Raw genomic sequence first — 22,388 nt, forward strand, 5'->3', positions numbered from 1 at the left:
AAAGAGTTGGGTGAAGCGCCTGTTTCTGTGCTGCATGACAAAATAACTCTAAGACAGAGTAAAACTGTTTTATTAAATTACCTCTGAATATTCATACTAACATTTGGCTATCCCTGTATCAAAAAAATTCTACTGTCGGTAAAATATTTTAGCTAATCTGTACTAGCTCCTGACATGCCTGTCTACGCCCAACTGTGGAATCTTTTCACTGTGCAATGCAATCATCAACGACTTCTGTAACTATCTCTCCTTGTTGCAATGGCACTCTGTTATGGAATGCATTCCTTTGAGGTACCACCACCACCATTACCAGTCTTAAAAGCTGAACACTAGTTTTAGATAACCGTCATCCAGAAGATTTGTGCAATTACAACCTTTGGGATGGCTACCCATTTACTGTCCTGAACTTGCAGGATAGCCAGGTCTTATAACTTTCAACTAGAAAATCTTAGCTTTCACTGTTCCCTTTTGGAAATGGTGATTGGTCCCCTTGATTACCAATTTGTGCTGAATATGATGCCTACTTAAACTAATCACTTCCTTTCTGCACATGATCCATATTACTCCATTCCCTGCATATTCATTAAGACTTAAAACTGAAACTCTATCAGACTTTTGTCACGGAAAGATATTATCCAGGTGGACAGAAGAAAATTATCCACGAGTAATTGCAACATCCCCACTGACTCCTGGGAATTTCTGGCCCCTGACCAGTTTAATTAAAAGATGAGCATTCAGGCTGGTATTGAGACCCATAGACCCACTAAACAATCAGAATAGACGACAAACCAACTTCCACGATAATTCTCAACAAGAGAATTCTTGCCCAGCAAGAATGCGTTAGCAGCCTCTTACTCTACCTATCCACTCATAACTGTTGCAAATTCTGCTCTAACTCCACTTACATTTGCTGCTGACACCACCGTAAAGGGGTAGAATTCAAACAATGTTGAGACAGAGCACAGGAAAGAGTTAGAGGGCTTAGTAACATGGCATCAAGACAACAACCTCTCCTTTAATGTCAGCAAAAAAAAAGAGCTAGTCATTGACTTCAGGAAACAAGTTAGTGTACATGTGTAAATATCACTAACAATTTTGCCTGATCCAACCACAATAACACAAAGGCCAAGAAAGTGCACCAACTAATGGAGCTGTTGCCTCACAGTGCCAGATACCCGGATTCGATCCTGACCTTGGGTCTTGTCTGTGCATGTTCTCCATGTGGCTGCAGGGTTTCCTCTGGATGCTCCGGTTTCCTCCCATATTTCAAAGATGTTTGGGTTTGTATGGTCAACATTTACACTTCCTTGAGAAAGCAGCCAACATAATCAAGAACCACTTATCCAGCCATTCTGTCCTCTCCCCTCTCCCTATGGGCATGAAAACCCATACCACTAAATTCAGCAATAGCTTCTTCCCTGCTGTTATTAGATAACTGAAACGACCTCTCATAAGCTAACGATGTAGTAACGATTTCTCAACCTACCTCGTTACATCCCTTGCACTTTTTTTCATCTGCACTTTCTCTGTAGCTGCAACACAAGATTCTGCACACTAATTACTTTACTCTCTGCATGATCTGTTGTACTTGTGCATGGTGTGATTGTATTCATGTATGGTATGATTTGACTAGATAGCATGAAAGACATTTTTTTACTGTGCACACGTGGCAAAATAAACCAATACCCTTTCCTGCTGTGCGTCAGAGTCAGTTTTGGTACCACAGACCTGGCCACCGCTGCTGTTTTCTCCTGAACAGTCACCACCCCCAACATCCATGGAATCATACAGCATGAAAACTGTCACTTTGTCCAATTCATCCATGCAAACCAAGATGCCGATCTATGCTAGTCCTGATTTCTCACATTGGGCCCATATCCCCCCAAACACTTTTTTATTCATGGACCTATAAAATATATTTTAAATGTTTCTATTGTACTTGCCTGAATCACTTCCTCTTGTAGCTCGTTCCATATAGATACTGCCCTCTGTGTGGAAATGTTGCCCCTTAGATTTTCATTAAATCTTTCTCCTCTCACCTTAAGAGAGTCTTTTCAGAGGACAAAAGAGCCGGAAATCTCCAGGACCTGACAATGTTTTCCCCTCTACTCTTAAGCTCTGTGCCAAACAGCTGGCACCGGTCTATACAGACATTTTTAACCAGTCCCTGAAAACATGTACTGTCCTTGCCTGCTTCAAAGTCTCCACTATTGTCCCTGTACCCAAAAAGGCAAGGATTACTGGTCTTAAAGACTACAGGCCTGTCGCACTGACCTCTGTAGTCATGAAGACCCTTGAAAGGCTTGTGCTGGCCAAGCTGAAAAATATCACAAACCCTCAGATGGATCCTCTGCAGTTTGCATATCATACCCATACATCTGTGGATGATGCAGTCAACCTGGGCCCGCACTTCGTCCTACAGCACCTAGACCACCAGGGGAGCTATGCGAGGATCCTGTTTGTTGATTTTAGCACCAACACCATTGTGCCAGAGCATTTAACACCATTGTGCCAGAACTACTACACTCCAAACTTTCCGAGTTGACTGTGCCTGAACCCCTCTGTCAGTGGATCACCAACTTCCTGACAGACAGGAAGCAGCATGTGAGGCTGGGAAAGCACATCTCGGAACCGCAAACGCTCAGCATAGGAGCACCGCAAGGCTGTGTACTCTCCCCTCTCCTCTACTCTCTCTACACCAACGACTGCACCTCCACAGACACCTCTGTCAAGCTTCTCAAGTTTGCGGACGACACAACCCTGATTGAACTGATCCGGGATGGGGAGGAATCTGCCTACAGACAGGAAGTGTCACAGCTGGTGTCCTGGTGCTGTAGCAACAACCTAGAGCTCAATGCTCTTAAGGCAGTGGAATTGATTGTAGACTTAAGGATAGTTCCCCCTCCCCTCACCCCACTCACCATCACCAACACCACAATCACATCTGTGGAGTCCTGGGAACCATCATCTACAAGGACCTTAAGTGGGGGGGGCTACCATCGACTCCACAGCAAAAAAAGGCACAAGAGGATGTACTTCCTACGGCAGCTGAGGAAGCACAATCTACCATAGGCAATGGTGGTCCAATTCTACACGGCCATCGTAGAGTCTGTTCTCACCTTCTCCATCATGGCCCGGTTTGGCTCAGCCACCAAGCACAACACCAGAGGCTGCAGCGAATCATCCGATCAGCAGAGAAGGTTATTAGCTGCAACCTTCCCTCCATTGATGAACTGTACACTGCAAGGGCCAGGAAACGAGTGGGCAAGATCATCTCTGACCCCTGCCACCCTGGCCACAAACTCTTTGAATCACTTCCCTCTGGAAGGCGACTACGGATTGTCAAAGCTGCAACAGCCAGACATAAAAACAGCTTTTATCCACGAGTAGTTGCTCTACTCAACAGCCAAAAATTTGTAGCCTCCCTTTGATCTGGTATTTTGTTGGTTCACATGCTTGATCAATGGTGTTTTATCATTAATGTTTTATTATTATTATTAATGTTTAGTGTTTTCTGAGTCATTCGTAACTGTCACTGTATGTCATGTTGTTACTTGTGGGTGGAGCACCAAGGCAAATTCCTTGTATGTGAATACTTGGCCAATAAACTTACTTTACTTACTTACTTACTTACTTACTTACTTACTTACTTACTTACTTACTTACTTACTTACTTACTTACTTACTTACTTACTTACTTACTTACTTACTTACTTATTACTTACTTACTTACTTACTTACTTACTTACTTACTTACTTACTTACTTACTTACTTACTTACTTACTTACTTACTTACTTACTTACTTACTTACTTACTTACTTACTTACTTACTTACTTACTTACTTACTTACTTACCTACGTACTTACTTACTTACTTACTTACTTACTTACTTACTTATTTACTTCCTTACTTACTTACTTACTTACTAACTTACTAACTTACTTTACTTACTTACTTACTACTTACTTACTTACTTATTTACTTACTTACTTACTTACTTACCTACTTACTTACTTACTTACTTACTTACTTACTTACTTACTTACTTACTTACTTACACTTACTTACTTACTTACTTACTTACTTACTTACTTACTTACTTACTTACTTACTTACTTACTTACTTACTTACTTACTTACTTACTTACTTACTTACTTACTTACTTACTTACTTACTTACTTACTTACTTACTTACTTACTTACTTACTTACTTACTTACTTACTTACTCCTATGCCCTTTATCATAGAGTGATACAGTGTGGAAACAGGCCCTTTGCCCAACTTGCCCACATCAGCCAACATGTCCCAGCTACACTAGTCCCATCTGTCAGCATTTGGCCCATATCTCTCTAAACCTGTTCTATCCATGTCTAACTATTTCTTAAATGTTGGGATAGTCCCTGCCTCAACTACATTCCTCTGGCAGCTTATTTCACGCTTTGTGTAAAAAAGTTACTCCTCAGATAAATCTTTTCCCCTTCACCTTAAACCTATGTCCTCTGGTCCTCAATTCACCTACTCTGGACAAGAAACTGTGCATCTACACGAGACTATGCATCTATTCCTCTCATGACTTTATACGCCTCAATAAGATCACCCCTGATCCTCCTGCACTCCATGGAATAGAGTCCCAGCCTACTCAACCTCTCCCTATAGCTCAGACCCACCAGCCATGGCAACATCCTTGTAAATCTGTTTTGTACCCATTCCAGCTCTGGTCTTTGATTTCCCTACCCTGGATAAACGATTGTCTGCATTCACCCCATTGATGTCACTCATGATTCCATACACCTCCTGAAGATCACCGCTTCTTCTTCTTGCGTATGGCCTGCACAGCCTAAAGTTGTAAGACAAATTGTTCCGTTTGATCTTCTGTTTGTGCATGCCAGGTTGATTGCATTTATCAAAACAGGGTGGACCAGTTGAAGGTTGCAATCTCCTACCCCAAGATCACCGCTCAGTCTTCTATTCTCCAGGAACAAAGTCCCACCCTGCTATATCAATAGCCTCTCCTCTGCTCTCAAATCTAGCATCATAAACAATAAGCTCATCTGGTAGATGGGTGCTGTTGCCAGAGATAGCCCCCAATTTTGGTTTGTAACCCATGATGGTATTCTGGTCCTGCCACAGTCATCTAGCATCTACTTGATCAAACCAAGCCTCCAACTTACTTTTGAAGCCTCTCTTGGCATTGCTGATCATTTAATGGAGATCATACTTGGCCTTTTGTACAATGCAAGACCATCCATAGGTCTGGCAAGAACTCAGGGCATGGATAGGAATGTGTGACAGAGACGTTATAGCCATTATAGATTTTGGCTAAGGGAGGGACAGGACAGGATCAATGTTCCAGAGTGCAGGGGCTACAGCCAAGATAGAGATTGGGGTAAAACAAGAGAGGTGATTGCTTTATTGATTAAGGAGAACATATCAGCAGTTGTCCAAGATGACTTTCCTGAAAAATCAACAGTGAATCTACATGAACAGTACTGAGAAATAAAAAGTGGATTATCGCCTGATACATAGATACATAGAAAATAGGTGCAGGAGTAGGCTATTCGGCCCTTCGAGTCTGCACCGCCATTCAATATGATCATGGCTGATCATCCAACAGTATCCCGTACCTGCCTTCTCTCCATACCCCCTGATCCCTTTAGCCACAAGGGCCACATCTAACTCCCTCTTAAATATAGCCCATGAACTGGCCTCAATTACCTTCTGTGGCAGAGAATTCCAAAGATTCACTACTCTGTGTGAAAAATGTTTTTCTCTGATTGTGATTGTTCCATTAACCCACAAATAGTCAATGGGAATTGCAGAAACAAATATGTCATGAGGTTGCAGACAGCTGCAAGACTGAAAGCATTGTCATAGTTGTGGATTTCAACCGTACTAATATAGATTGAACTGCCATACAGTTAAGGGCTTAGATGGGGTGGAATTTATCATGTGTGTTGAGGAAGGTTTCCTCAGGTAATTTGAAGAGAGCCCTACAAGGGAGAGGGCAATGCATGACATGCTCAGGGAATAGGGCAAGGCAAGTGGCAAAGTTGGTGAACTTTTTGGAACCAGCGACCCCTCTTCTATTAGCTTTAAAATAATTATGGATAAGCACAGAGTTGATCCAGAAGTTAAAGTCCTAATTTGGGAAAAGCCAGCTTTGAGCCTGCAAAGTTGTTTGGAGTACCGGTAGGTTGGTTGCTGTCAAAGGGATGTCCAGAAAGTGGGATGCCTGTAAAAGGCCATAGAGCAAGTTCAAGGTATGCATGTTCCTGTTATAGTGAAGGCCGAGGCATGTGGTAATAAGAATCCTGGGATGGTGAGAAGTATTGAGCCCCTGGTTAGGAAAAAGGAGTTAGAAAGAAGGAAGCTTGATCTGATTAGGCAGCTGGGATCAAGTGTATCCCTAGAGGAGTACAGGGGATTGAGGTGCATACTTAAGGAAATCAGGAGGGCAAAAGGGGCGCCTGAGTAAGCCCAGATAGATAATATTAAGAAGAATCCAAAGTGATTTTATATTAAAGGAAAAAGGGTAATTGGAGAGAGAATAGTGCCACTCAGAAACCAAAGTGGTCATTAATGTATGGAGCCACAAGAGGTGGGCAAGGTCCTCAATGGATATTTTTCTTCTTTTTACTGTAGAGAAAGACATGAAGACTAGGCGGTTTATGAAAGTTAGTGGCAATGTCTTGAGGACATTCAGTGTTACAGATGAGGAGGTGCTAAATATGTCATACAATGTAGAAAGGTATATAAATTTACCAGGAATCTACAAGACTAAGAGGTATTGCTTTTTGGGAAGTCAAACAAGGGCAGGACATTCGCAGTGAATGGTAAGGCCCTGGTGACTATTGTAGAGCAGAAGGAACTCAGAATATATGTGTCAACAAAGTTGGCCCCTGGGCTTGTCTCATTTGCCCGCATTTGGCCAATATCCCAATATCCCTTCCTCTTGGATCAGTGGGGGTGCTGCAAGCCGGCAGCCCTGTCAGCAGTGTGTTAGTTTTTTTCAACTTTTTTTTTTTTAGTGTGTTTAAATGCATGTTTTTAATGTTTCTCTGTGTGTCTAGTGTGGGGGTGGTATGGGGGGGTAAGGGGGAAACCGCTTTGGTCGCCTCCTCCATGGAGAGGCAACTTTTTCCATGTCGCCTCCCCGGGGCCTAACATCGAGGATCGGGCAACCTTTCCCGGAGACGTGCCCGATGCTTCAGCTGCGGGCGCAGCGTGGACTCTCGGCGTGGAGCGGGCGAGCCGGAATGGAACGCTCCGTTTCGCTGGCCCGCGGTAGCCTGAAGCCGCGGTCTGCAGTGCTCCAGCTGGCGCGGCATCCGCAGCCTGGGAAACCCTCATTGGAGACCCGGGAGAAGAAGAAGCTCCCGCGGCCAACTTCTACCGCGGGCGTGGCGGCGACTTCCCATCAGGAGTGGGGTCCCTCGCCGAGGACCCCTGAAGGGGAGCTTCGACCGGCGGCCCTGCGGTCTGTGGTGCTTCTGGCTGCGGCCTGGCGGGAACTTTAAATCTTCGACCGCCGGCCTGAGGCCTACACCAACCTAAAGCCGCGGTCTCCAGTGGTGGAGACACCGTTTCAGCACTTACCTTGACTCTTTGTAGTATTCGTCATGTAGCGATGAGGGGATCATGACTTTGTGGCCCTTAAATATGACACCATCCTGTATTACCAGTTCGTCGCGGACTAAGAAGAACGGCTGCACCTCTGTCGGTACGCTGGATTGTCTGTCTCGCCAGCCTCTTTTGATTATGGATGAAAGTATCTGGAGGGTGGCGTCGGCGGCTGTGTGTTCGGCTAAGCGGCGCAGTTGTTTTGTAGGAACAAAGTCAATGCTGAGAACCGTAAACTTGTCTTGTTCATTAGGGGTGTCGTTCGTTGGATGCCCGTGGTGCGCAAGAGAGAGTGTCCGCAACGAGCATGTCTTTACCCTTCTTGTAAACAAGTTTAAAGTCAAATCGTTGGAGCTGCATCATCATACGCTGTAGACGTGCTGGTGCTGCGTGAACAGGTTTGTTGACGATAGTCACCAGGGGTTGGTGGTCTGTCTCGACCATGAAAACGTTACCAAAAATAAAGTCCTTGATTTTGGAACAAGTGAAGACAACAGCCAGCAGCTCCTTCTCGATTTGCGAGTAGCGCTGTTCGGTGTTGGTCATGGTACGGGAGGCATAGGAGACAGGGCGCAAAGTTCTATCGGCAGATGATTGTAGGCAGGCTGCGCCGAGTCCGAATCATGAAGCATCGCAGGTAACTGTCACTGGGTGCTTCATGTCAAAAAATGTCAAGGTTGGTGCACTGGTCAGCTTCAATCTGGAGGGCGTCCCCTGCTGCCATCTCACTTCTGGGTTCACCACCTCCTTTTAATTTTTCTGGCGAAGGGGGAGAGGGCTTGGTCCGTACGCATTCGGGCCGTATTAGTTGACCGCCTAACAGATATGGCGAGTATGTTTGAATTCTCACGACATGTGTGCTTACCATATTCACTCTTTACGGGGAAGGATGTAGATTGGTTTATGCATGAGAACCAATCATAGTAGAATAGCATCACTAACACCACCCTACTGTACGATTTATGCTAACACCCACTTCCTACATTAGTCAGTCTTGGAAGCGGTCACGATGTACTAACAACTAACGACCTGCTGTACCGTTATAATATGGACACTGATTAAAGATGATCTTGAACTTCAGATTGTATTCTTTGGCTATTTACACTTACCATCTCAATCATCTGACTAAGTCTCCACAATAGTTTGCACGTTAAATATACAAGAATAATTTGAAAATATCTAAATTAAATACCATTTTGTTCTTCTGTACTATTTCCCGCCTTGTAACTGTAAATGCAAGTGGTAACCCCTGACATGCAGGTTTCCCATTATAATGATGAGTAATTGCTGAAACTTCAGACCATTTCTGGGGAGTGTGAAATGTGGGAGATGTTCACAGTTACTCAAAGTCATCAAAGATTAGTAGTTTCACCACTAGCTTCCGACACATTTGGGCTATCATAACTAATGTGAAATTGCACAAATCCAGATCAGCAGCTAAAAGTGGTGAAACCCAGCTTATGGTATTGTGTACACATTGGTAAAGGGCATTGATTAAGTGCTAGAATGATAGAAAAGGGGTACAGGGAAGTTACCAGAATCTGGTCTGACTAGTTATGTGATGTGTATTAATCTCCACACACTGGGCAATAAATAAAATTGAGAAGAGAAATTGTTTACTTGCAAAAATAAATCAGCTTTATAGCAGTTCATAGCCAGTTTGAAACCTCACAGCATGATCATTCCATTAATAGGGCCTTGGATGCCATTAGCAGTCCTCTAAGCACAAGCTGTCTGGGCCATTCTCTTTTTTTATTTTAAATGGCATGACTCATTTCATTCTTCTGAAGGTGGTCACTATACCTTAAACTCATAGAAATTTAGTTGATTTCCAATTGCGCTCTGAAATGGTTATTCTATACAAGGGTATTTAGGGATAGGCAATGGATGCTGACCTTGACAGTGCCGACTACAACCTTTATATGAATTAGAAATATTACTGCTCAGTACCGGAGGAATTCAGTTTGCTAATTGTATAGTGTATCATTCTGGAATTATTAACAATTAGATTGCCCTATAAAAAGGATGATTTACTTTTATCTTACATGGTAAATGGTAGGGAATTGAAGAATGCAGGTGAACAGAGGGATCTGGGAATAACTGCACAGTTCCCTGAAAGTGGAATCTCGTGTAGATAGGGTGGTAAAGAAAGCCTTTGGTGTGCTGGCCTTTATAAATCAGAGCATTGAGTATAGAAGTTGGGATGTAATGTTAAAATTGTACAAGGCATTGGTGAGGCCAATTCTGGAGTATGGGGTACAATTTTGGTCACCTAATTATAGGAAGGATGTCAACAAAATAGAGAGAGTACAGAGGAGATTTACTAAAATGTTGCCTGGGTTTCAGCAACTAAGTTACAGAGAAAGGTTGAACAAGTTAGGGCTTTATTCTTTGGAGCGCAGAAGGTTAAGGGGGGACTTGATAGAGGTCTTTAAAATGATGAGAGGGATAGACAGAGTTGACGTGGATAAGCTTTTCCCACTGAGAGGAGGGAAGATGCAAACAAGGGGACATGACTTGAGAATTAAGGGAGAAGTTTAGGGGTAACATGAGGGGGAACTTCTTTACTCAGAGAGTGGTGGCTGTGTGGAATGAGCTTCCAGTGAGGGTGGTGGAGGCAGGTTCGTTTTTATCATTTAAAAATAAATTGGATAGTTATATGGACGAGAAAGGAATGGAGGGTTATGGTCTGAGCGCAGGTATATGCTACTAGGGGAGAATATGTGTTCGGCACGGACTGGCCTGTTTCCGTGCTGTAAATTGTTATATGTTATATGTTGTTATATGGTAAATCTTAGAGAAATAGAAATCCACGTGGGGGAAATGATTCTGGAGAGTGTGAAATGCAGGAACATTTCAGTACAGGTATAATGGGATTCCTTTGGAGAATAATGCAGCAGAGAATACAGAATTTTCCCTAATTTTCCAGTGTATCTTTTTCCTTTTACAGATAAAAGTGTTACCCAATGAATTATGTAATTTGACAAATATAAAAGAACTGGACATATCAAACAATGCGCTGAAAACCCTTCCAACCAAGATTGGAGAAATGAAGAATATGGAAAAGCTTATAGCAGCATATAATAAGATAAATCATCTCCCCAAATCCCTGACAGAACTTAGCAAACTCAAATGCATTAACATGAGAGGTGAGACTACTGTATAAATACAATGGGGTTTTTTTAAAGAGCATTGTTTTAAGATAATGTTTTTCCTTCAGAGGATGCAGTTGTTAGTGTGGTATATGCAAATAATTGATTCCTTTGTTAAGGAACTGGAGCTGCTGCTGGATCACCTCAGGATTATATGAGGATGTGAGAGTGTCAGTGAAGTGGTCATGACTAAGGTGCAGGCAGGAAATATAGGTGCAACCTCCAGGAGAGGAAGGAGGCATCGCTCTGCTTGACTCCAGTTTAAATGGTAAAGTGTTTCATAGCACAGCAACTGAATGGGATGGAGGCAGTCATTTGAAGATGTGTTGACTTTAGATCAGATGAATTTCTCATAGTCATGTAGATCATAGAGTCAAAGATTATGGTCAAACCAGTCAGGATGGAAAATCATGTTCATAGTATCTCTGGGTGATCTGCACCCACATTGGACATGGAAAGGTTCCTAGCCAACAAGGGACATTTACATCAGTAGAATTTTAACACAATTTTGAGAAAATCAGGATAACATATCCAGAGTAATGATTCAGCAAGTGACCCTCTAGCTGCTATAAAGCTGTTGCCTTTACTTGTTCTTTTCGCTCTTGGTTATATTCTTTGTTTGTTGCTCATATGCTTAATGGAGAATGAAAATTTGATCTCTAAAAATTCTGCAATGAAATATGAAACTGGCTAAGTTTTATTAATGATATTGCAAGTTTGTATTTGCATGCCAGTCATATGTTCAAGCGTGGTCATGGTAGAGTATGTTTCGTAATATTTCTGCTTTGTTTGTTTATAGAGATATGATTGAGTAGTTTTGCCAAGATGGCAACAGTTAAATTTGGTGTCCCAAGATTGAATCCATGAATTGCTGCATCATTATAAATAATGATTGCATCCAGGGTTGTTGAAAGCTATCAGGAGAAATGCCGAATCCATACAATTGTAAATGCCTCGTTGATAAATTAGGAGCTTTTGAAAAGCATTAAACCGCGATGAAGATGTCAATTAATTTGTGTCAACTACATAGGTGCAATGACAGTGGATATGAATCATCCCCTTAAGACGGTGCTACAATTCTCTTCAATCATGATATTCTTCTTAAGCTTTCCTCCAAGTAGTAAACAATTTATGGGAATCCAAATATGATGCCTATTGGTAAGGTTGGAAAAAATATGTTTCACATGATAAGCTGCATGCAAAGAGTTCCTGTTGCAACAATAAACATTTTTGTTAAAATTGTTCATATAAGCTTTCCCAGATATAACATGTCTGCTCATTTTGGACATGGCCTTATGTGACTAAGTTATAAGAAAGAAGCAACTTCATAGTATAGTAATTGAGTCATAGAGCTGTACAGCACGGAAACAAGCTCTTCTACCAACCTCTTCCATGTCAACAAAGTTGGCCTTCTGGGCTTGTCTCATTTGCCTGCATTTGGACAATATCCCAATATCCCTTCCTCTTCATATTTATTTTGAAAGTTGTAATTGTATCCGCTTCTATAGCTTCTTCTAGAGACTCGTTCCTCTAACCTGGAATAAAATACTGTGACCGTACACTTTATCCATGATCATGTACACCCCAATAAGATCATTCCTCATCCTCCTATGTTCCAAAGAAAAAAGTCTCAGCCTAGCCAGCCTCTTCCTATAATTCAAGCATGCAAGTCCGGGTAATATCCCTGGTGAATCACTTCTGTACCCATTCCAACATCCTTCCCATGAATGAGCAACCAGAACGGCATATACATAGAAACATAGAAACATAGAAAATAGGTGCAGTAGTAGGCCATTCGGCCCTTTGAGCCTGCACCGCCATTCAATATGATCATGGCTGATCATCCAACTCAGTATCCTGTACCTATAGTTCTTCATGTGTGGTCTCACCAACGACTTGTACTCCTGTATCGTAATATCCCAAACCTTGTAATCAATACCTTCTTAACAAAGGCAAGTGTGTCAAATTCAATTTGCCATTCCTTCTCCTGCTTTCCCAACATCTAAACCCTGTCATAAATTTAGCCATCCTCCTGCAGCCATGTCTCTGTAATCCCCACAATGTCATATCTACCAATCCCTGACTGAGCCTCAAGCTCATCCACTTTACTTCTTATATTTTGCGCATTCATATATAATACTTTTAATCCATTACTCACCTCACCCTTACACATTGATTCCTATTTCACTTGGCCATTCTCTCCTATCCCTTCGTGAGCTTTCTGTCCCGTTAATTCTGGTGTCTTTCTTAACTTTTCCTATAGTCTCTTGCCCTGTAACTCCATCCTTGTATTTCCAATTTGTCTCTCCCCCCCCCCCCCATCCCCATCACCCATGTACCATGTAACCGTGGCAAACCTGCCTGCCAGAATGCTGGTCCCCCGCTTCTGTAAAACATTGATCCGGGAATCTATAATAAAAACATATGTACTGAAATGGCTCCTTACTGCATCCTGTTAATTGCTGGTTCAATTTAAACTTATTCTCAATTTCCCAATTTCATAATCATCTCAATAATAAAATCTGTTATTGTTTTGACTGTGATTCATTAAAATAGACAAACACAATTCCAACCTTTGAAAAAACTTATTTTGTTCTATATAGGAAATAAATTAACCTCACTACCAACTGATTTTGGACAGCTGCATGCTCTGGAAGAGATAGATCTGAAGGAAAACCCACTAGTAAGACCTCCAATGCTGGTTTGTGATGGGGGAAAATACATTGAAATAGAGCAGTATTTGAAATATGCATATGCCAGAGACAGTAAGTATATAATGCTCAATAATATATCAGGTAACATTCTGTTATCTGTTTATTATTAACAGTGCAAAATCTAATTCTGTGACAATGGCTTATAGGTTCTTTAATTCAATCAACGTCATTTTAATTCTAAATGCCACTGTCCTGCCTGAGACTTCTTGCATGAGGCTTAACGAACAACATTATCTCACCTACTATCTGGGCACTTGAATTCCTCAACTTTAGGTGACTCACTCACTCTGACTGCATCAGGACTGGTCATTTATATGTGACATTGACTTAATTTTTCTCTCTCCATTATCGAACCTAATGTTCTGGGCATGTCCCACTCCTAATAGCAATACCAAACACAGATCAACAAGGATACGTCACCACTAATCCATTCGATCTAGTATCAAACTATCACATATGTTCCCTTTGCCCTATTCGATCTAGTATCAAACTATCACATAAACTGCAGATGTTGGCCTAAAAAAAAGTGCTAGAATAACTAGCTGATGTGATGTTTCGGGACGTTTCAGGTCAGGAGAAGAAAATCCTGAAGAAGGGTTTCCGAGCTTTACCTATTCACGTTCGCCTGACCCCACTCCAACACTTTGTATCTTTTTTTGCGTAAACCCTTCCCCAGATCTGACAAAGTGTAAACCCAAAATGTGAAACTTTTTTCTACAAATGCAGCCTGACCTTCTGAGTGTTTCTAGTATTTTCTGTATTTATTTTATTATTCCTTTATTTCAGAAAGGTTTATGGACAATGTGTTACTATTAGTACCCAAAAGCATCCCTGCTGATGACTTTGACCATTTCTGTAAAAAGCTTCACCTACCTACTGCTGAAATTAATTCACTTGGAAAATTAAGGTTTGTTCTTTTGACTTTATTTAAATGTAGCATTGATCCTGTTTGCATGGGAACATTCTGATGAGACCCTGCTTTGAGCATAAGATGTATGAAATCCTTTGTTTAGTGATTTGATTGTAATTGATTCAAATGACAGACACAAAGTACAACAAATACTTTCCTTCGTAATTTTCTTGATATTTCCCTTTTTCTGAAAAGGTAGTAAAGAGATTCAGATTCAATTTTAATTGTCATTGTCAGTGTACAGTACAGAGACAACGAAATGCATTTAGCATCTCCCTTGAAGAGCGACATAGCAAACGATTTGAATAAAAAATAATAATGCTGACCTCTTGGCAGCCAAGAGTTTGCCCATATTGATGGGTCAGCATGGAGTCATGAACAGGCCACGAGCCCCTGTCCCACTTTCACGATCTAATTGCCGACCTCTGCCGAGTTTGCCCTTGACTCAGCATGGCCGCCACGAGGTCGTAGGAGGTCTTCGTAACTCTTCCTCATGCTCGTGAGTGGTCTCCGCGTACTCGTGGCCTCAAGTAGGTCGCGGCGTTTTTTCCAGCCTGATAAAAAATGTCCACGAGTAAAAAATAGGTCGGCATGGAAAAAATTGATACTTTTTACTTGTAGGTAGGTCGTAGTAGGTCGTGATGATAGTCGTAGGTAATCGTAGATAGTCGTAGGTCGGTAACTGGCCCGAGAAAAAAAATGCAAACATGACATGATTTTATCATGTGATCATTTTCCACTCGTAGCTAGTCGTAGTTGGTCTTAGGTGTAGAAGACTGAGGTCGAGGGGGGGTCATAGGAGGTCGTAGACATGGTCGTAGGAGGTCGTAGGAGGTATTTTACTTTGTCGAGTCAACACGACCTTGACATTTTTTTCAACGCGTCTAGGGTCTTCTAAACACGTGGGTTAGGTCGTCCAAGTGGGACAGGCCCTTAAGCAGAGCAGATTTCCACCTCTGAAAGTCACGAGTGAATCAGATGGGCCTTGACAATCCAGTATTTTCATGTTAGCCGTTACCAGTAGGTTCCTTTAATTTCCTGATATTATTTAATTAATTGAATTTGAATTTAAATTTTGCAAAGTTCCATAGTGGGATTAAAAGTCACTCTTCTGGTTCAATATCTAGATCACTAGCTTCAATCTAGTATCTTTAAACACTACTGCACCCCTCTTGCAGCAAGAAGCACAAAATTAAGAAACACCGAAAAGGCCATTTTTAGTCTTAAAATTCGATGGATTTGAATCACATATATGGATATAAAAATGTAAAAGGGAAACTTAATCCTAATAATATGTTCACCTTTAATAATAAAATGATAGGATGTGGGCTGATTTAGGATACAAGTTGGTCCTTTAAATGTAATGAAGGTGTGTGCCTTCTGTGTTATATATGGCCAGACTTTAACTAGGTAGTTAAAGACATGGGAGAATTGTCCCATAATAGAGCCAAGTACTTTTCTGGCATCGCCTGTGAGGCAGTTGGAACAGAACTGCATCCTTCCTATCGGCCAAACTAACCCCATAGGACGGGGCCCAAACCCACCACACATCCGACTAGCCAACTTTCCTCTCCTATCATTACTCATTTTAATTAGGCTAACGTTTCAGGAAAGGAATGTGCTGGGAAGAAAAGGCCCATTCTTTGAAATTAAAACTCCAGAGAGAGGGGATGCATGAACCACCAGCTTTCCTGACCACAGTGCCACCCCAAATTCAATCTAGCTTGGCCTCATAGTTTCTGCTAGGCTTTTCAGCTGTTAACTAGGACTTCTTAAGATTTCTTGAGATAGACATCAAGGAAACACTTAGGGTGGCACAGCTGTAGAGTTGCTGCCTTACAGCACCAAAGACCCGGGTTCAATCCTGACTTCGGCTGCTGTCTGTATGGAGTTTGTATATTCTCTTTGTGCCACATGGAATTTCTCCAGGTGCTTTGGTCTCCTCCCACATTCCAAAGACATGCAGGTTTGTAGTTTAATTGTCCTGTAAATTGTTCCCACTGTGTAGGATGCAAAACTGGGATAACATAGAACTAGTTTATGGGCGATCATTGGTCAGCATGGACTTGGTGGGCCAATGGAATTGGTTTCCACGCTGTATCTCTAAACTAATCTAAATTACAATGTACAGAGTTATACAGTATTATAATACATTCTAATTAGTGTACTGTGGAATAAATGAAAAGTTGTAAATATATCAAAGGGAATGTTACCAGTAATGGCAAATCTGACAGAGGCAGAAAAATACAGAAGGGAAATACCAACAGAATAGAGAAACAATAAACAGCAGAAGCAATAGGGATCAGGAATTGGCCAAATGCAGTTTAGCAGAATCTACAGAGCATAAAGGATTTTAAAATGCCAGTTTCCTTATCCTATCTTGGGGATATAGGTAGTTTTTGACAATGGTACATTATTGTCACATGTACATTGATACAGTGCAATTCTTTGTTTTTGCATACAATTCAGTAAAACCATACCACACATAAACACGATTACAAATAAATACAAAAGTGCATCAATTGCAGTGTGAGAATAAACTTCACTAAGGCAGTACACAACGGCACTTACACCAGGATCCCCTTACAGAAATCTGTACGGTAAGCATTGCATCCATTTCTGATTTGATGGCAGGTAATCGATGTTGACATCCAAATTAATGAAACAAATTGTACAAAGCTCAGACATTGTTCCCTCTCATGTGAGTCAAGGCTCCCAAGCCCTTATTTTTAAACATAAACAAAATATGGTCAATGTGTGGAAAAGGTTTCTTGGAGGTGTTGTGCAGAGACTCCAAAAATCTTTTAACTTTCAATTAAATGCTGAAAGGGGAGACTCAACTAATGGCCTTGTTCACCAAAAATTGTTAACCATATCCCAATGACTATTTGAAAGATACAATGAAAATACCTTAGACTAGAGAATAGATTGCATTGCCTGGTGTAGGTGGATGAAGCAAGAGAAGTAATATTGATTGATTTATTGAAAGTGGGAGGGGAAAACCTGGCTGTTTAAAATTATTACTAAAAAGTATTTTCCTTGTGTTTAGGATACCACTCGAGGAAAAGGTAAATTCAGCTCTGACATGGTGGCAAACTCATCGTGTGGCTGACCGAGAACCTGCTGAGGCAACAGAAGAGTTAATCCGAACACTAGATAGAGCAGACTTGTACAATCTAGCTTCTAAAATCAGATCCTTAAGAACTTGTACACAAGCGATAAAATTATAAAACCTGTTCTAGATAGAATGATTCTATTATGGCATAAACAATACAATTTTTGTTTAGTTTATAAAAGATTTCTGCAAAAAGTTAGTAAAAATTAAGTCATTCGACCTGGCGGATCAGTCTATTGTGAAAATTATACCACATTTGAAACTAATCTTTTGTAAAAAGTTTTATTACGTGTTTCTTGGCTATAATGATTTTGAGTCTGAAGTTTCCCTGCATTTATGTTAATACATGAAAAATGAACAACAGATTTCAGAATGCATAGATTCAGAGTTTATCCAGTTTTTAAAAAAAATTGTTCATACCAGAAAAAAAAGACAATTGCTAGTTAACGCCTGGAGGTGTGTTAAATTAAACTGTTGTTACATTAATTATGTTGTAGTAAATTATTTAATTACGATGCTTTAATCAAATCGACAGGTTGTAATTTTATGGTTCTTTAAATGGTGCATGTTGCTTTACAGTAGTATCATCAGATAAGAGCTATAGCGCCAAGCTGAAGAAAATGTTGGATAGAATAGAGAAGGGCACAGGGTCAGCCTTTTGGTCCACGATGCCTGTGCTGATCATAAAGCTAATTTAAATTAGACATCTGCCTGCACTTGATCTATATAGGTCCATTCCTTGCCTATTCATTTGTCAGTCTAAATGTTTCTAAAATAGTTGTTATCGTAACTGCTTTTATCACATCCATGGCAGTGTTTCAAGCATTTAGCACTCCCTGTGTTAAACAAAAACATATTCCACAAACCTTTAAACTTGCCCCTCTCACCTTAAAACTATGCTGTCTAGTATTTGGCATTTCCAACCTGGGGAAAATACTCTGACTAACCATGCCTCTCCTAATTTTATTCTTGTTCTAGAAAAAATAGTCCAAGTTAGTCCAACCTTGCCTTGTTGCTAATTATCTGTAACCCAGGCAAAATGCTGGTGAACCTCTTCAGAACCCTGTCCAAAGCCTTCACATCCTTCTTATAATATTGTGATAGAACTGTATACAGTACTCCAAATGTGGTGGGAAAATATATAGGAAGGAAATTGTATGACCAATTCTAACTGACTGGGGTCTGCCAGTCATGAAGTGCAGAAGCCAGTTGCAGATGGAGGCCCAAAGACTAAGGCCCAGAAGTTTAGGGATTAACTTTTTTGGCATAATGGTGCTAAAACTGACTTGTGGTCAATAACATCCTGACAGAGGTTTTGTTATTGCCAAGGTGATCCATAGGTAAATATAATGCGAGAGGTCTGGAATGTTGGAAGTTTCCTTGAAGCAGATGAGGACAGTACTGTTGACATGAGAGGTTGAAGATGTTGAAGATGTTAGCTAAGACTGTGTCTAGTTGATTGCTATTCTTTAAGTTTATGTTTGGCCTCACCATGGCAATCGAGAAGGCTGAGGACTACCAGGTTGGAGTGGAAATGGGATTGTGAATTAATATGGCACACCAGCTGGGAAGTCAGGATAGCCATATGCAGAGCGTTCCGCAAAACAATCGCCTAGTCTATACAGGGCCTCGCCAGTGTAGAGGAGCTCACATCGAGGGCACAGATCACAATCACAATCACAATAATACTTTATTAGCCAAGTATGTTTTGCAACATACGATGAATTTCATTTGCTAAGTCAGTCATACAAATAAAAAGCAACGGAACACACAAAATACATTAACATAAACATAAACATCCATCACAGTGACTCCTCCACATTCCTCACTGTGATGGAAGGCGAACAAAAGTTCAATCTCTTCCCTTTGCTCCCCCACGGTTGGGGTCCTCGAGCCCTCCGTTGACAAAACGATCTTGACTCCCGTAGCCGGTGGCGTTATGGCCCTCCACGTCGGGGCGATCAGCTCCCGCATCGGGGGAATGTCAGCTCCCCGTGTCGGACGATCAAACCCAGCATCGGGGCTGGTCGAGCCTCTGCGTTCGTTGGAGCTCCCGACATCCATGGCCTCTCCCGAGACTGCGAGCTCCCGATGTAAAGTCCGCAGACCACGGTTGGAACGATCCCAGGCAAGGGATCGATTCTGATGTTAAGTCCATGCCCTGCAGTGGGGCCCAAGGTCAGTCCGAGAAGGCCTCCAGCTCCATCGATGGTAGGCTGCAGAGTAACTGGAGTCATGATCCGTAAAGTAATCGCATCTCCGGCAAGGTAAAAAACAGAACAAAACGTTTCCACCTCCCCACACCCCCTCCCCCACATAAAACAAACTGGAGAACACTTAACACACACAAAACATTTCAAATATAGTTTAAAAAAAAGACTGTTGACAGGGCTGCCAATCGTGTGGCGCCCCTAACAGACGAGAATATTTGTCTGACGTGGAACGACTGTTTTAGTCCCTGAATTATGGTGAGGAGGCGTAGGGATAATTCTTCCACTCTACTTAAAAATCAGTGATGGAGTGTTTTTCTAACCTTCGTCTGAAAGGACAGACATATCTCAACTCCAACTATTCTAAAGCTTGCATTGTCTTTTTCACTCAAATCTAAAGTGCTATAAACTGGGCCATACCTGATAGCACAGAGCATAAATAGAGATATGGAGGCAGAAGGAATTAGTTTTCATTTGACGCTTTTTTGGATTGAGACCTTTACTCTGGACTGAAAGTGTTGGGGGGGGGGGAGGCAGAAAACCAGTATGGGATTTTGGGCAAGAGCTGGCATCTGATGGCTAGATTCAGGTGAAGAGGAGTAAGTTGGTGGATGGAATGAATGAATGAATGAATGAATGAATGATTAACCATATAATAACCATATAACAATTACAGCCCGGAAACAGGCCATCTCGACCCTTCTAGTCCATGCCGAACACGTATTCTCCCCTAGTCCCATATACCTGCACTCAGACCATAACCCTCCATTCCATTCCCGTCCAAATAACTATCCAATTTATTTTTAAATGATAAAATCGAACCTGCCTCCACCACCTTCACTGGAAGCTCATTCCACACAGCTACCACTCTCTGAGTAAAGAAATTCCTCCTCATGTTACCCCTAAACTTCTGTCCCTTAATTCTCAAGTCATGTCCTCTTGTTTGAATCTTCCCTACTCTCAGTGGGAAAAGCTTATCCACGTCCACGTCAGCTATATTTAAGAGGGAGTTAGATGTGGCCCTTAGCGGATCAGAGGGTATGGAGAGAAGGCAGGTACGGGATACTGGGTTGGATGATCAGCCATGATCATATTGAATGGCGGTGCAGGCTCGAAGGGCCGAATGGCCTACTCCTGCACCTAATTTCTATGTTTCTAACTCTGTCTATCCCTCTCATCATTTTAAAGACCTGTATCAAGTTCCCACTTAACCTTCTGGGCTCCAAAGAATAAAGACCAAACTTGTTCAACCTTTCTCTGTAACTTAGTTGCTGAAACCCAGGCAACATTCTAGTAAATCTCCTCTGTACTCTCTCTATTTTGTTGATAGCCTTCCTATAATTAGGCGACCAAAATTGTACACCATACTCCAGAATTGGCCTCACAAATGCCTTGTACAATTTTAACATTACATCCCAACTTCTATACTCAATGCTCTGATTTATAAAGTCCAGCACACCAAAAGCTTTCTTTGCCACCCTATCTACATGAGATTCCACCTTCAGGGAACTGTGCACAGTTATTCCTAGATCCCTCTGTTCAACTGCATTCCTCAATTCCCTACCATTTACCATGTACGTCCTATTTTGATTTGTCCTGCCAAGATTTAGCACCCCACACTTATCAGCATTAAACTCCATCTGCCATCTTTCAGCCCACTCTTCCAACTGGCATAAATCTCTCTGTAGACTTTGAAAATCTACTTAATTATCCACAACACCACTTATCTTTGTATCATCTGCATACTTACTAATCCAATTTACCACACCATCATCCAGATCATTGATGTACATGACAAACAACAGTGGACCCAACACAGATCCCTGTGGCACCCCACTAGTCACTGGCCTCCAACCTGACAAACAGCCATCCACCATTACTCTCTGGCATGTCCCATTCAGCCACTGTTGAATCCATCTTGCTACTCCACCATTTTATTCCCAACAATTGAACCTTCTTAACCAACCTTCCATGAGGAACCTTGTCAAAGGCCTTACTGAAGTCGATATATACAACATCCACTGCTTTACCCTCATCAATTTCCCGAGTAACCTCTTCAAAAAATTCAAGAAGATTAGTCAAACATGACCTTCCAGGCACAAATCCATGTTGACTGTTGCTTATCAGACCCTGTTTATCCAGATGCTTTTATATATTATCTCTAAGTATCCTTTCCATTAATTTGCCCACCACTGACGTCAAACTAACAGGTCTATAATTGCTAGGTTTACTTTTAGACCCCTTTTTAAACAATGGAACAACATGCGCAGTACGCCAATCCTCCGGCATTATTCCCGTTTCTAATGACATTTGAAATATTTCTGTCATAGCCCCTGCTATTTCTACACTAACTTCCCTCAATGTCCTTGAAAACCATAGCTCTTTCCAATTTTTACTGTTTCCTTTCAACCGAACAGGGACATAAAGATTCTGTACTCTTAAAATTTTACCTTTAAATGTCCTCTTCCACATATTTCCCATAAAACAAAATGTCCCAATTCACTCCTTTTAAATCCTTTCGCATCTCCTCAAAGTTAGCCTTTCTCCAATCAAAAATCTCAACCCTAGGTCCAGTTCTGACCCTTTCCATAATTATATTGAAACTAATGGTATTGTGATCACTGGACCTGAACTGTTCCCCAACGCATACCTCTGCCACCTGA

The 22,388-nt window shown here is 41.5% G+C and overlaps 1 protein-coding gene across 1 annotated transcript; it reads left to right on the plus strand.

Moving 5' to 3' along the window:
• The first annotated feature begins 9,671 nt into the window (after nt 1-9,671).
• LOC129709529 (leucine-rich repeat and death domain-containing protein 1-like) lies at nt 9,672-17,909 on the plus strand. Its single transcript, XM_055655992.1, has 4 exons — nt 9,672-10,773; nt 13,380-13,541; nt 14,277-14,397; nt 17,450-17,909. Exons 1-4 carry the CDS (start codon nt 10,674-10,676, stop codon nt 17,628-17,630), a joined length of 564 nt encoding a protein of 187 aa, XP_055511967.1. The 5' UTR covers nt 9,672-10,673; the 3' UTR covers nt 17,631-17,909.
• The last annotated feature ends 4,479 nt before the right edge of the window (nt 17,910-22,388 follow it).

This window comes from Leucoraja erinacea, chromosome 2, assembly GCF_028641065.1.
Source record: "Leucoraja erinacea ecotype New England chromosome 2, Leri_hhj_1, whole genome shotgun sequence".
Lineage (NCBI taxonomy): Eukaryota > Metazoa > Chordata > Chondrichthyes > Rajiformes > Rajidae > Leucoraja > Leucoraja erinaceus.